Source organism: Brachionichthys hirsutus, chromosome 10 (genome assembly GCF_040956055.1).
Source record: "Brachionichthys hirsutus isolate HB-005 chromosome 10, CSIRO-AGI_Bhir_v1, whole genome shotgun sequence".
NCBI classification, from domain to species: domain Eukaryota; kingdom Metazoa; phylum Chordata; class Actinopteri; order Lophiiformes; family Brachionichthyidae; genus Brachionichthys; species Brachionichthys hirsutus.
The window spans coordinates 7,261,839-7,274,145 of NC_090906.1; the positions used below are offsets into that span (position 1 = coordinate 7,261,839).

Here is a 12,307-nt window from a genome sequence, read left to right on the forward strand (position 1 = left end):
CTGCAGTGAGCTGTCTCTTTTCTAAATCATCTCTGGTAACACGAAAGTACAAATAAAGACAACCAATCACCGCGGTTCTTTCTCTTTTCACTCCCACAATGCATTGCGCGAGTCCGTTGGTAGGAGAGTTCCGTCTTGTTGCTCTGCCTTCAAATTAAAGTCTCTCCGGTGAAATACACGTGGAGAGTCGGTACTTATCGCTGCCTCGCTAAAGGTAAGACTTAGCTCTAGTCTTTTGTGTGCTAAGCTAAAGTTATATAAATATCGGCACTGCTTTAGAACTCGTTTATTGTCCAGAGACCTTTGCTAAAAAGAATTACCGGTAGGTTACATACATGCTAGCAAGTAGCCGAGCAGGCTAACGGAGTTAGCTTGCCGTAGTTAGCCGTTAGCGTGTCGTTTTGCTCACTCATTTGTACTCACTTAATGGTCTTTAGTAAATCTATGTTCATGAAAATATGACGTCATGGTTTAGGCTCCAGGAGATTGATCCGTTTACACTTTAGAGTTGATTGAGACTATTTTGTAGATGAATATGTGATTTTTTAAATTTCTTCCACTGATGTAGGAGGTGGGAATGTGTCAATAGAAATGTGGTTCAGAAACACTTTTCTGATAAACTATACCTCGCATCAGCTGTTGTTGTGAACATGGACATTGGTAATAATAATAATAATCATCATAAAAAGCTCAGCCCCCATAATGTTCCACTTCTGAATATCCGTTATGTTCTTTTATTTATATATATATATATATATATATATATATATATTCTTTATTGTGCACCCACTTGATTAAAATCGTATCATATTCTCGCTAAGCAAAGACAAACATCTGAGCAGTTTATTTTTGATTTTGTTTTATAAATTGCCAACCCCGAATTATATAATTTTAAAATCAGATATCTGGATATCATCTTCTAGAAGAATGAATATTAAAAAGACATTTTATTTCTCCTGGATTTCCATGAACCTTTTTCCAAAGTTAATTTGTCATCGTTTCCTTTGATACAACAAGTTCTAAAGGGTGAATAACATCATGCATCCTCCCGATTCTTCTGTCATCTTGAGCTTTTCTCATTTGCGGACTGGCCGATCGGAGCACGATGAGCGAGGACGTGGAACGGCTGCTGATCCAGTTCCAGGATGAGAGTGGGGAGTTTCTGGGTTCGCCTTTTGACGTGCAGCTGGACATCACCCCAGACAAGCTGCAGCTCGTCTGCAATGCGCTGCTGCAGACGGTAATCTAATGCAGCAGAGCGCTCGGGCTGCTGCTGTGTCTGCCCTTATAGACATTTACATTTTGAATGTTCAGTCATCAGTCTTTTCCATATCTGTAACAGTTACTTAAAGGTAGGCTACAATGGCGGCATCAGTCGTTAGAGCGTGGAATGGGAAGTCCTACATTTTAGTTCCCTTAATTTTTTTTAAATACAAATATTCTACAAAGACATATCTTTAGAGACACTACATGCATCACGTTTGAACCTTTCTTAGGCGGAGAAGTCGTACTATTTAAATCTGCCGTCTTCTCCAGGACGACCCGGTGCCTCTGGCGTTTTTCGTGCGAGGAGAGGCCGAGGTGGTGTCCAGTCTGGGGTCGTGTGTGAAGGCCCTCGGCGTGGACACGGAGCAAGTTCTCCCGGTGGTGTACCAGCCTCAAGCGGTGTTCCGGGTTCGGGCTGTGGCCCGCTGTACCAGCACGCTGCAGGGACACACGGAGGCCGTCATCTCGACTGCCTTCAGCCCGACTGGCAAGTGAGTGATTGAGCAGCTGACGGCCTTTTCTTTTCATCGTGGCTGTGCGTTCTTGTTCTCGCATTTATATCCTTTATGATTGGACAAACGTTTAGAGGCTCGGAAACTGCAAGTCCTCTAAAGCAGACGCTCTCGTGTGTTTTAGATATCTGGCCAGCGGGTCGGGTGACACCACGGTGCGTTTTTGGGACCTGACGACTGAGACCCCCCACCACACAGCCAGAGGTATAACATCGCCCCCTGTAGGGCAGTGGGATCTACCCCGCCTCACGCCGCACGTCGTTGACTAACGGTTTATTTCAGGACACACGCATTGGGTTCTGAGTATCGCCTGGTCGCCTGATGGCAAGAAGCTGGCCTCAGGGTGCAAAAACAGTCAGGTAAAGCTCCTGTCTCATTGGATCGATACATGTAAAGTGCAGTCAGTGCAGGTCTATTTATTTTTCACTGTTAATGTTCTGCAGATCTGCCTGTGGGATCCAGTGACGGGAGCACAGATCGGGAAGACTTTGACAGGACACAGCAAGTGGATCACTTGGCTTTGCTGGGAGCCGCTCCACCTGTGAGCGCTCATTTCTTCACATTTCAGCCTGCTCCAATACAATCAAAATGACAGCTGCTTAAGCATAGGAACTTGTGTGATGTTGAACTCTGAAACCATTTTCTTAGCGTTCTGCCCTCTGATCCTTCCCTCCCTCTCTCCCCGCCAGTAACCCCGAGTGTCGTCACTTAGCCAGCAGCTCGAAGGACGGCTCGGTGCGCATTTGGGACACCGTGTTGGGCCGCTGTGAGAAGATCCTGACTGGACACACTCAGTCAGTCACGTGTGTGAAGTGGGGAGGCGATGGACTTCTCTACACGTCCTCCCAGGACCGAATGGTCAAAGTCTGGAGAGCCAAAGATGTGTGTGTGTGGTATTTATTTACCAACATTTTTACCTCAACAGATGAAGGGTTGATCTGTGTGTGTGTGTGGGTTTAGGGCGTCCAGTGCAGAACTCTGCACGGTCACGCCCACTGGGTGAACACTCTGGCTCTCAGCACCGACTACGCCCTCCGCACCGGCGCTTTTGAACCTGCGAACGCCACGGTCAACCTCCAGGACCTGACGGGATCGCGTACGTTTGTCGTGGGGGTGCAGTTTTAAAGGGAACGATGGCTTTTATCGGTGCGATGAAAGCCATCGTCTCGCAAGTCCCTCAAGCCAGATTTCTGTTTTCCACCAGTCGAAGAGCTGAAGGAGAAAGCTTTGCAGAGATACAATGACGTTAAGGTGAGCGGCTTGTGCCGGTGTGTTTGAGGCCGTACGAGTTCGGCAGCCTCACCCCTCTTCTTGCGCTGCAGGGGTCGGCTCCAGAACGCCTGGTGTCGGGCTCGGATGATTTCACCTTGTTCCTTTGGAACCCTGCGGAAGACAAGAAGCCTCTGGCGAGGATGACCGGCCACAGCGCGCTGGTCAATGAGGTTCTGTTCTCCCCCGACACCCGGCTCCTGGCCTCCGCCTCGTTCGACAAGTCCATTAAAATCTGGGACGGACGCACTGGAAAGTAAAGACGGCCGTGCATTGACAGAAATGTGGCGTAATACTGCTGTTGTCCAGGTGGTGGTGCTGTAGGCCTATTGTTTGTCTGTTTCTTCCCCTCTCAAAGGTACTTGATGTCCCTGCGGGGTCATGTGGGATCCGTGTATCAAGTGGCGTGGTCGGCAGACAGCAGGCTGCTGGTCAGCGGCAGCAGCGACAGCACCCTCAAGGTTTGGGATGTCAAGAGCGGGAAGCTCAACATGGACCTGCCTGGCCATGCTGATGAGGTACGGGGAAAGAAAAGGGGCTGCTCCCCGACGGTTGTGTGTCCGTGCTGGAAAGGCAAATAATAGTTCTGTTTTTTGAAGGTTTATACGGTGGACTGGAGTCCCGATGGACAAAGAGTGGTCAGTGGCGGGAAAGACAAATGTCTCAGAATGTGAGTAAGACGCCAGCCATCCATTTATCTTTTAGCTTTAGTTCCCAGCTAATCCTTCGGCCTCGTTTCCTCCTTCCAGATGGAGACGATAGCCACGCCTCTGTTCGCTGGCGGGGGGGGGGGGGGGGTTTCTCATCTGCTGTCAAGAAGCCTGACTGCAGGAGCCAGGCTGCTGGAAGTGGACCTCCTCCACTTGATGCAAACGCTCTGGCCAGGCTCGAAACCTACGAGGGATGTAACTGTAAGGGGGTTGAGCTGAGTGGGAATGTAAAGCATGAGATGTACGCGGTTATCGTTGTCGGACGCATCATGGGCCCCGACACAAAGACGACCGCGAGGATGTAGAAAGTTTAAGCATATCTCTATGCTTAAACTTACTTTGTGAATATGTTCCAGGAACTCTTATTAAAATAACAAGCTGAACAATCAGAGATTGCAGACCCTCGCCTCCAAGTGCCCTACCTCGCAATGTTAAAGAATCCTTTAAAACATTCTAGAATCTGGATCCAGATCCGGATCAACGCCATTCTCGGGGAGGACCGAGCCACGGACGGAACCTTGCTTGTGTAATAATTTCAAGTCGATTAGGTTACTAGTTTTTGAGTTATGCGCGTGGGCAGACAGACAGACAGACCCAATTGCAATACCCTCGCCTCCCCTTTGGCGTGGGTAAAAATAAATTACTTCTTAAGATATAAAATCTGTTTTGTTTGGGGGCTGCCGATGTTCGGCCGGGTCGCGGGGGAAGCAGCCACTTCCTCTAGCTCTTCCGGGGGGATCCCGAGGCGTTCCCAGGTCAGCCGAGAGACAGTCAGTCATCTGAATGAAGGAAACACGTTGCAATAATAGTTGACTGTCCCATCATCTTTTTATAGTTACCGCTTGTTTTGGAGACTTCGGAGTGCAGCAGAGACTAACGTACTACACACGTACACGCCATTAGAATGCTAGTAAAACCGAACACGCCAGGGAACGAAACATGCGCTCACATTTCTGCACGAGAGTCACGTAAATGAACGTCAGGAATGCCGCATCTGCACCACGTTGAATTCTGATGCACAGCCAAGGTGAGCGTTAAAGTATTATAACGCATGTTTAGTCAATGAAATCTACACACAGCGGTACGTATTTCGCCACTTTTATTTTTTTTTGGTAACTGAGCTTCCTCTGCAGAGTGCTCGCTGTACTTCCTCTACCGGAGATGCGCCGCGTAGCGTCACGGCGTACAGCTGATCCTGCCTTTGCTCCGGCGAAAGGAACCGAGACCCTCCTTTTCAGGTGGACTTTTTGGATCCTCTCCAGAGTCCGGATGCGCGTTCTCACTGGCCCAAACGGAGCAGATTATCCGAGGAAAGGAACTCTGGTCAGTTTAAAAGGGAGCAAACAGCGGCGGCGTGAAAGCAGACCTTAGATCTACTGAGTCTTCCACACATTGTTCAGAAGTTTGACCACTTCCTCGTAGATGACAAAGACCAGAGCTACGTCCAAGCACACGCGACCCAGCCTGGGAACCGTTCCTTTGTAGAAGCTGCAGGAGGCACAAGACGACGTAGTTACATGACCGTGTGTGTCATGGATAAAGCCAAATCACGGAGATCGACTCACGCGTGGGGGCCTTCTTGCTTCAAGATCTGGAAGGCACAGTCGGCTGTGTTTTTGTAGCGATGGGCCTCTAAACCCTACAGCAGAAAAAAGTGCAGATCAAAGAAATGGCACACTGTGGATGACGCTGATCAAATCTGGTTGTGTTTCCTACCTGCATTCTGGTTTTCACCACATCTAGGGGCGCGTTTCCAAAAACACTGGCGGCACCTGCTGTTGCCCCAAAGGTTGCCGTCACGATGGGGTGCATTTCTCGTGTGGGGTCATCACCTTAGAGGCGGATCCAAAGGTTTGGGTTTGAGTGGAAGAAGGAAATGAAACGGTCATTTGGACGGAAAGAGGCTCGAGGGGAATGTGATTTTTGTTCTTGCAGCATTCGCATTAACGGCGGACGCCTTTCTCACCTTTGTACCAATTGCGCAGTGAATTCATGACGTAGAATCGGATGGCCTGATTGCTCCCTTGTTTCAGCGCGGTTGCTGTCAGACCTTGATACGTCCCCCGCACGCCTGCAGCAATCGGACGGATGCATCCTTTTATTTCCAGCGACCGGTTAACCCACCGCTCCTTCCTGCCGTCTTACCCTGTTCCCTGATGATCTCGCTGACGCCGTGAAAGAAGCCTCTGTAGCGAGGCCGGAGGGAGCGCTGGTCGTGGATCAGCTTCACCTGGAGGATGAGGGGACGATTTTAAGATTTGGAAGACGCTTCCGCACGTCATCCCGTCTCCCACCGACCTTCAGCGTCTCCATGGGGCAGACGATCACGACGGCCTCTGTGATGCCAGCTCCCAAACCGCACAGGAGGCTCCGCGTGTTGTCCAGCCGGCCCGTGGCGTCTCGCATCGGGTTGCTGAGCATCTCGAACACGCCGAACCTGCCGAAGACAAGAGGCCGGGAGTGAAAAGTGTCGACAAAAATATAACACGCAGAGAACATTGGTGTAACGGCAGCAACCTGACCTCCCCGTCGATAACAGCAATGCGCTTCATCCGTGTGACGCCGTAAAGTCTCATCAGCCGAAACGGTTATTAGTTTTACTTTATCCGGCATCGAGAATTTTGCAGTTTTCTTTCTATATTTTATACTCTCCTAAAAATGTAACCAAATAATCTGCAGATTAAGTGCTGTCAGCTGTTAAATGAATTCCAAGTGGGCAACAATGCAAGCGGTAAATTAGAAAGGTTTAAAAAAAAACGTACCTCACAGCAGATTTGGGTATCGAGCCGTAGAGCAGCGAGCTGAGGCCTCGATACAACCCTCTGAGCCCGTGATCCTGCACAGTTAACTTCACGCAGTCACCTGCACGCACACGCACACACACACGCACACGCGCACACACACACACACACACACATCCAAAAGTGAGTACCCAAACAGGACTATCCCAAAAGCCTGCATCCCGGCGGCCTACCGATGCCTCGGTACCGGGGTGGGTCCAGCTGCAGCTGGGTCTTCACGTATTCTGTAGGGAAAGTGATGCAGATCTCGATTCCTCCTGCAATTCCACCTGAGCGAAGGACAGAAACAGTGCTATCAGTGCCAGCTCTATTCCAGCACAGTTACACTCAAACAATGAATGGATTAACCCATCGAGTGCCAGCCGTTGTCTCTTTATTATACTCTTTACTATGACTGTGCAAACACCGAACGTCCGAGATGAGAGATTAAAGTCTCTCCTTTCATCGGGAAACTCGTTCCGGAGTTTTTGGCTGTTTAAGAGAGGCAGATTTCAAATGTTAGGTTTGGCAGTGAATGTTTGGGTTAAAAAAAGAAAAAACGTCTTTGGGCGTGAACGGCACTCAAAGAGTTAATTAGCTGAAAGGTGATTCTAACGCTGGATCAATCAGTCCGGGTGTAAACACATCCGGTGCAACCGAATTAAGGTTCAAGTGTTGCGGCACCCGGATGCTTTGAGATGGATTCAATAAATAATAATAATAATAATAATCAATTATAAGCGGATAGTAAAATAATACAGAACTTATGTTAAAACGCGCGTTCGACCCACTCCTGCGTGGATAACCTCGCGGGTGGACAGATTGGGTGACCCGTGATGAACATCAACCTGCGAGGATGGCCTTTCCGGGGTGCGTCATTTTCCTTCCCCCGGCCGCCGCCGCCGCAGCCAGGTCCCTCCTCGCCGCGCACGACCGCTGGTGGGCGGGCAGCGAGCTCCGCGAAGCCGCGGCGGCCGGATGGCTCCCGCACGGACCCTCACGCACCGAGAACGGCTTCAGCAGCGACGACATGTCGGTCGCGGAGACGTCAACCGGCGGCGGGCACCGTCAGACGACAACAACAAAGACGGGCGCTCCGGTGACAGGGCAGCCCATTGGCTCGCCACCATGCTGCCTCATGCCGTTACTACGGTCACGTGACTGTGCATGATCTTTGGCGACCAATGGCGTGTTGGATGATGATGATGATGATCTATGTTGGAAGAATTTTATACCTTTCTTTCTTCTTTCTCCAAATTTTCATGCATTTCGAGCCTGTTGAAAATTGTCACAGTATTTGTTGTATTATATTTGTTCATTTTCAATCAAAAATAAATTATATTTAAAAAATAAAAATAAAATAAAAAGGCACCTCTCTGCTGAGTCTCCTGCATCCGGGCTTAGACTCACTGCACCCATGAAAATAACAAACAAACACTGCAATGCTCTTTGTTAACGTTTAATTATTAACTTAATTTGATCAGTAAGGAAACGAGCAGTAAACCACAAGCGAGGCGACACAAGAGGAATATTCTATATTTAACACAATCCATGAGTCTGTGGTGATTCAGCAGGAATTCTCTCCCTCAAACAAAACGACAGCTGCCAGACAACCTCAGCAGCTGCTTAGGGCCCCGCTGGCCACTAGGGGGGCCCCGACCTGGCAACCCTGTTTCTGCATGATACAGGAAGTGATGTGCGCAGCACACGTGCAAACCGCAGCGCCTACCGAGAATCTCGCCGGCTATCTTTTTGTGTGTGATTACAACCTGGCAACCCACAGAGTGACGTTGAGTCTGATTGGTCAGCCTTTTTGTCCGCAAACTAGCGCGGAAGCAAGCGATGCGTGACACAAACAGCGACCTGCGGTCGTCACTCGTCATCATATCCGACAGGTGGCAAAAAAACGGAAGAAGAGCAGAAACAACAACATTTGCAAGGTAAATATTTAATGTTGTTCTGTTGCTGTGAGTCGGTTGATTGAGCGGTTGTTCGTGCGCGTGCTCGGTTGTGACCTTTGCAACCGAGACCGAGTTGGTTTTTCTGTTAACCGGACAGCTCGAGTGTAAATCCTAATAGAAGAAAAGCTTATCGTAAATTAAGAAAACTACATCAACTGGCTGCATGGGCTTATTTGCGTGCGACGATATGACTTGTTTTTTCTCATTCTCTGAAATTTCTATTTCTTTGTGCAAACTCTATACTGGTGTAACCGGATGGGTATCCGTATTGCACGTGTATTTGTTTGTTTAGTCGTGCTGTGATTGGAGCAGGTGTGGTAGCGAGCACCTGTGGGGCATCAACCGCTGATGAGCGGTTATAGTCTCTCTCTCTCTCTCTCTCTCTCTCTCTCTCTAACTGTTCTCTGTTCAATGAAGGATCCCTTTCAAGAGTAAATAAGTAAGATCTTATTTAATCCTGTTTTTTTTTTTTGACTGATCCACTTCATTTATATTCCAATCATGCAAACACACTAAACATCAACCTGTATGAAGCGGAACGACAGACAGTTGTGCTCCAGCGGAAACCACACCAAGCTTTAAGGTGCAGCGTGTTTCCTGAGAGCATTAATGAACAAGGTAGACGGGATTAAGCAGCATCTTTCTCTGATCGCTGCACTTATTTCTTTGGGATCCTCGGACCGTCAAACGTGAGACACTTGGCCTGTAAAGGGACAACGAAAACAACATGAAGCTTTTCAAGGGAGCAGTGACCCAAGCAGCTTGTCTTTATATTTATTATATATATTACAGTGGTACCTCTACTTACGAATTTAATCCGTTCTGGGAGTAGCTTCGTAACGTGAAAACTTCGTAAGTAGAGACGCATTTTGAATGTAAATGCACTAATCCGTTCCAAGCCCCGCAAAAGTATTGTAACGGTTCATGTTTTAGGAGTGTTCATTATTCCTATGCTGCAGAGAGTCCGCAAAGGCATCCAGGGAGGAGGGGCGGGGTGTGTGTGTGGGTGCCGCGAGGAGGAGGAGAAGAACGGGAGAGCTGCGGGAGTTAGGGAGAGTTACCCGTCGTGTGCTTATTCCAGCGTCCGACGGACGCTACATTATATTTTTTTTAAATATTAATCTACCTGTTAGCTGTTACTTTTTGTCCTCTTTGTTTACTGGTCCTTTGCGGTGTTTTCTGCCTCGCGTTTCTTGAAAAACTGATCCGATGACGTCTGCTTTTGCCGGCTTTTGACAATCCGTCGGAAATGTGCGAGGCAGACGTCATCATAATGAGCAATAGCCCGACTTGTCAACACTTTTTCCGGGTGACACGAGGGGAACACGAATAGCATGCTGGGATACACGCATACGCAACGGGTTGCCAGGCAGATTTTAGGCAATAGCCAATGGCAGAGCAGCTACAAGCAGCTATTTTTGACTTCGTATCCAGAAACGCCTTCGTAACGAGAGGCAATATTTTCCCATTCAGATACTTCGTAACCTGAAACTTTCGGATGTAGAGACATTCGTAAGCTGAGGTACTACTGTATTTGTTTGGTGCCAACCTCGTGCCAGCGCAGGGCGTCGGGGGGCAGCCCCAGATGGCAGTGGGGGCAGGCGTGTGTCTGATCCAGCACCTCCTCGTTTCTTTGGCCCCAGCAGGGCCCCTCGCTGCCCCACAAGGGGCGACAGGTGGAGTGGGAGGACCAAGCGACGCCGAAGTGAGGCCGAGGGTCTGTCTGGTAGTTCACTTTCTCTCCAGTAGAGGGCGGTGGTGACGAGGGAGCTGAGTTTTCCTGCAACTCGCAATCAATGGAGAGCAGTTGTCACCATGCGTGGGAAATCTGCCCTCAGACAAAATTATGAAGCATAGTTTACGGCTTAGCTTTGAGGTGTGACTTTAAGTCTATAATAAAGAGACAAAGTGAAGTGCTGGCAAATCCTGGGGCGCTCAAAAGAGAATTTAATGAATGGGCAGTTGTGATTTTTCACAGGATATAGTGACTATATATCACAGTTCTATGTAACCACAGCCTCAGGATCGTTATAAGTTCTCAGTGCTGTATATTTGGGTGTCTAATATTACAATAAATACCTTCATAGTATAATGGGAGAACTGTTGATAAAAAATGCATACGCGATATTGATCATTTATTTTAGGCCTCGAGCAGCTCTTGTTCAAACGTCTTTCTGCACCAAATGCAAGACCTATTTCAACCAACACAAAGAGTGTAGGAAATGTAGAATATAACAAAACTATTTCATACTTTGTTTAATTTGTCTGTAGGTTGTGCACATGAAATAATCTAAAACTGGACCTCTATTTTCTTGTGGACTGCTTTATTATTTTTATAAAACATTTATCTCCAGCTCGGGGTGATTCAGTCAGATGTTTGGGGAGAACATTGTGGAGAGCTTATAAAGATCTTAGCTTTTAACAAAACCTGTGTCCAATCAATATCAAAACAATATCAATTTTTTGATTATTTAAATTACTATAAAAATACTGCTACACAATTAACTGCTCCTGTCACACCTTTATGCACCACGTGAAGCAGTTCATCATTGCTGATGACATTTATGGTGTGTTACATCAACAGCGTTAAAGCTAAAGCATTTAAAGTTACTCTGGATCAATTGAATAAATTAAATATGATGAACGGGAGTCCCCCTTATCCCTTCAGGTATTTCCTCATGACATCTTTGCAAAAATCTGACCGCCTCTTACTGCATGAGCCGATCTCTTGTTAAATCTGTAGAATTGTTTTGCACACAAAAAATTCCCATTTGACTTTAAAGAGGTCACCAGGTCAACTTGTCTTTGTCAAATGAAATCAGAGCAAAAATTTAGTCTCAGCGAGAGAGAGAGAGAGAGAGCGCTCTGCACACTGTAGCCGGTGAAATAATGTGAAACCTGTCTCAGAGTTTCTGGCCGATACTCTGAATCAAGAGACCTCAGACAATACCAGCAGGGTCCAGAGGGCCGATCTGTGCAGACACGAACACAGAGTTACTGTCCAGCATTACAGGAGCCGTATATCTGTGTCCTTCCTGTGTGTCTGTGGCTTACCCTGTGTGCTAGACGTATCCGATGACACTGAAGGGGGCGTCAGCTCTTCCTCTGTTAGCAGGGGGGACCATGGGAGGCATTCGGCATTGTCCTGTGTGTCTGCAGCCTTTGGAGTCTCCTCTGCTGGGGTCTCTGCATCACTAATACATACATCCTCTCCAAACTTCCTCAATCACACCCAAGGGATGTGCCAACATCTTAAGTTAATTAAAAAGTAGCCTTGATTTCCCCCCCCAATGACCCAAATAAACATCAGCGAGCAATATATATTATGAATGTTGGTGTTGTGTTTGTATTTGCAGTTAAAACAGGTCCGGCTGTGCTCTACCTGTCCACGGACGTCCTCCTCTGGAGCTGGTGGGAGGTTTGGGGACCCTTCAGTCGTCCCACTGGAGGGAGAGGGAGAGAGAGAGAGAAAGAGAGAGGTTAAAAGCATGTCTTCCTGACTAGGAGGTTATCAGCAACAACATCTCCTCTACTGTTACGCTCACAACCAGCTCCCGATGAGGAATAAACATCTGGATTTCTTTGCCTTACCTTTGGGCAGCCTCCCCTCGTTCCCCTTGGTCTCCCTCCATCCCTGCTCATGTGCCCAGAATATTTTTTTCCTCCTCTAAATCACACTGTTCTTTGACTTTTCCCGCTCCTCTGTGCCTTTCTTTAATCGACACCACGTCCTCTCTGACACCTCACCTCTCTCTCTCGCTCTCTCTCTCTCTCTCTCTGTGAAACGGAAACTCCGGCCTTTCAATATT

General features: G+C 48.0%; 3 protein-coding genes across 5 annotated transcripts in view; 2 read left to right on the forward strand and 1 right to left on the reverse strand.

Moving 5' to 3' along the window:
* Positions 1-1,105: 1,105 nt before the first annotated feature.
* On the forward strand, positions 1,106-4,146 carry nle1 (notchless homolog 1 (Drosophila)). The gene is made up of 12 exons (XM_068744608.1): positions 1,106-1,240; positions 1,537-1,757; positions 1,903-1,982; positions 2,061-2,137; positions 2,222-2,319; positions 2,468-2,660; positions 2,739-2,874; positions 2,983-3,029; positions 3,101-3,303; positions 3,406-3,565; positions 3,647-3,717; positions 3,797-4,146. Exons 1-12 carry the CDS (start codon positions 1,106-1,108, stop codon positions 3,807-3,809), a joined length of 1,434 nt encoding a protein of 477 aa, XP_068600709.1. The 3' UTR covers positions 3,810-4,146.
* Positions 4,147-4,841: 695 nt separating this feature from the next.
* On the reverse strand, positions 4,842-7,684 carry slc25a1a (solute carrier family 25 member 1a). Of its 3 annotated transcripts, none has more exons than XM_068744509.1 (10): positions 7,386-7,684; positions 6,732-6,827; positions 6,520-6,619; positions 6,056-6,194; positions 5,903-5,987; positions 5,724-5,828; positions 5,474-5,589; positions 5,323-5,396; positions 5,149-5,245; positions 4,842-5,039 (listed from the first exon to the last, which is right to left on the reverse strand). In XM_068744509.1, the coding sequence occupies exons 1-10, from the start codon at positions 7,567-7,569 to the stop codon at positions 5,037-5,039; spliced, it is 999 nt and encodes a 332-aa protein (XP_068600610.1). In that variant the 5' UTR covers positions 7,570-7,684; the 3' UTR covers positions 4,842-5,036. The 3 variants fall into 3 exon arrangements, with proteins under 3 accessions (XP_068600610.1, XP_068600609.1, XP_068600608.1); XM_068744508.1 differs by having other exon boundaries at positions 5,124-5,245; XM_068744507.1 differs by having other exon boundaries at positions 4,842-5,245.
* Positions 7,568-12,307, forward strand: part of tmigd1 (transmembrane and immunoglobulin domain containing 1) — a 73,000-nt gene continuing 68,260 nt past the window's right edge. Inside the window, exons 1-2 of the mRNA XM_068744314.1 lie at positions 7,568-7,604; positions 10,016-10,227. Of these exons, the coding sequence (XP_068600415.1) occupies positions 7,568-7,604; positions 10,016-10,227 (249 nt within the window). The remainder of the gene's footprint in view (positions 7,605-10,015; positions 10,228-12,307) is intronic.

Excerpts from the sequence above, each read along its gene's own strand:
- nle1 (XM_068744608.1), top strand. The coding sequence starts at position 1,106 with ATGAGCGAGGACGTGGAACGGCTGCTGATCCAGTTCCAGGATGAGAGT. Across the intron at positions 1,241-1,536 it reads GCAATGCGCTGCTGCAGACG|GACGACCCGGTGCCTCTGGC; the intron begins GTAATCTAATGC and ends CGTCTTCTCCAG. Across the intron at positions 1,758-1,902 it reads GCCTTCAGCCCGACTGGCAA|ATATCTGGCCAGCGGGTCGG; the intron begins GTGAGTGATTGA and ends CGTGTGTTTTAG.
- slc25a1a (XM_068744508.1), bottom strand. The coding sequence starts at position 7,569 with ATGTCGTCGCTGCTGAAGCCGTTCTCGGTGCGTGAGGGTCCGTGCGGG. Across the intron at positions 5,988-6,055 it reads GCCCCATGGAGACGCTGAAG|GTGAAGCTGATCCACGACCA; the intron begins GTCGGTGGGAGA and ends CTCATCCTCCAG. Across the intron at positions 5,590-5,723 it reads ACTGCGCAATTGGTACAAAG|GTGATGACCCCACACGAGAA; the intron begins GTGAGAAAGGCG and ends TCCGCCTCTAAG.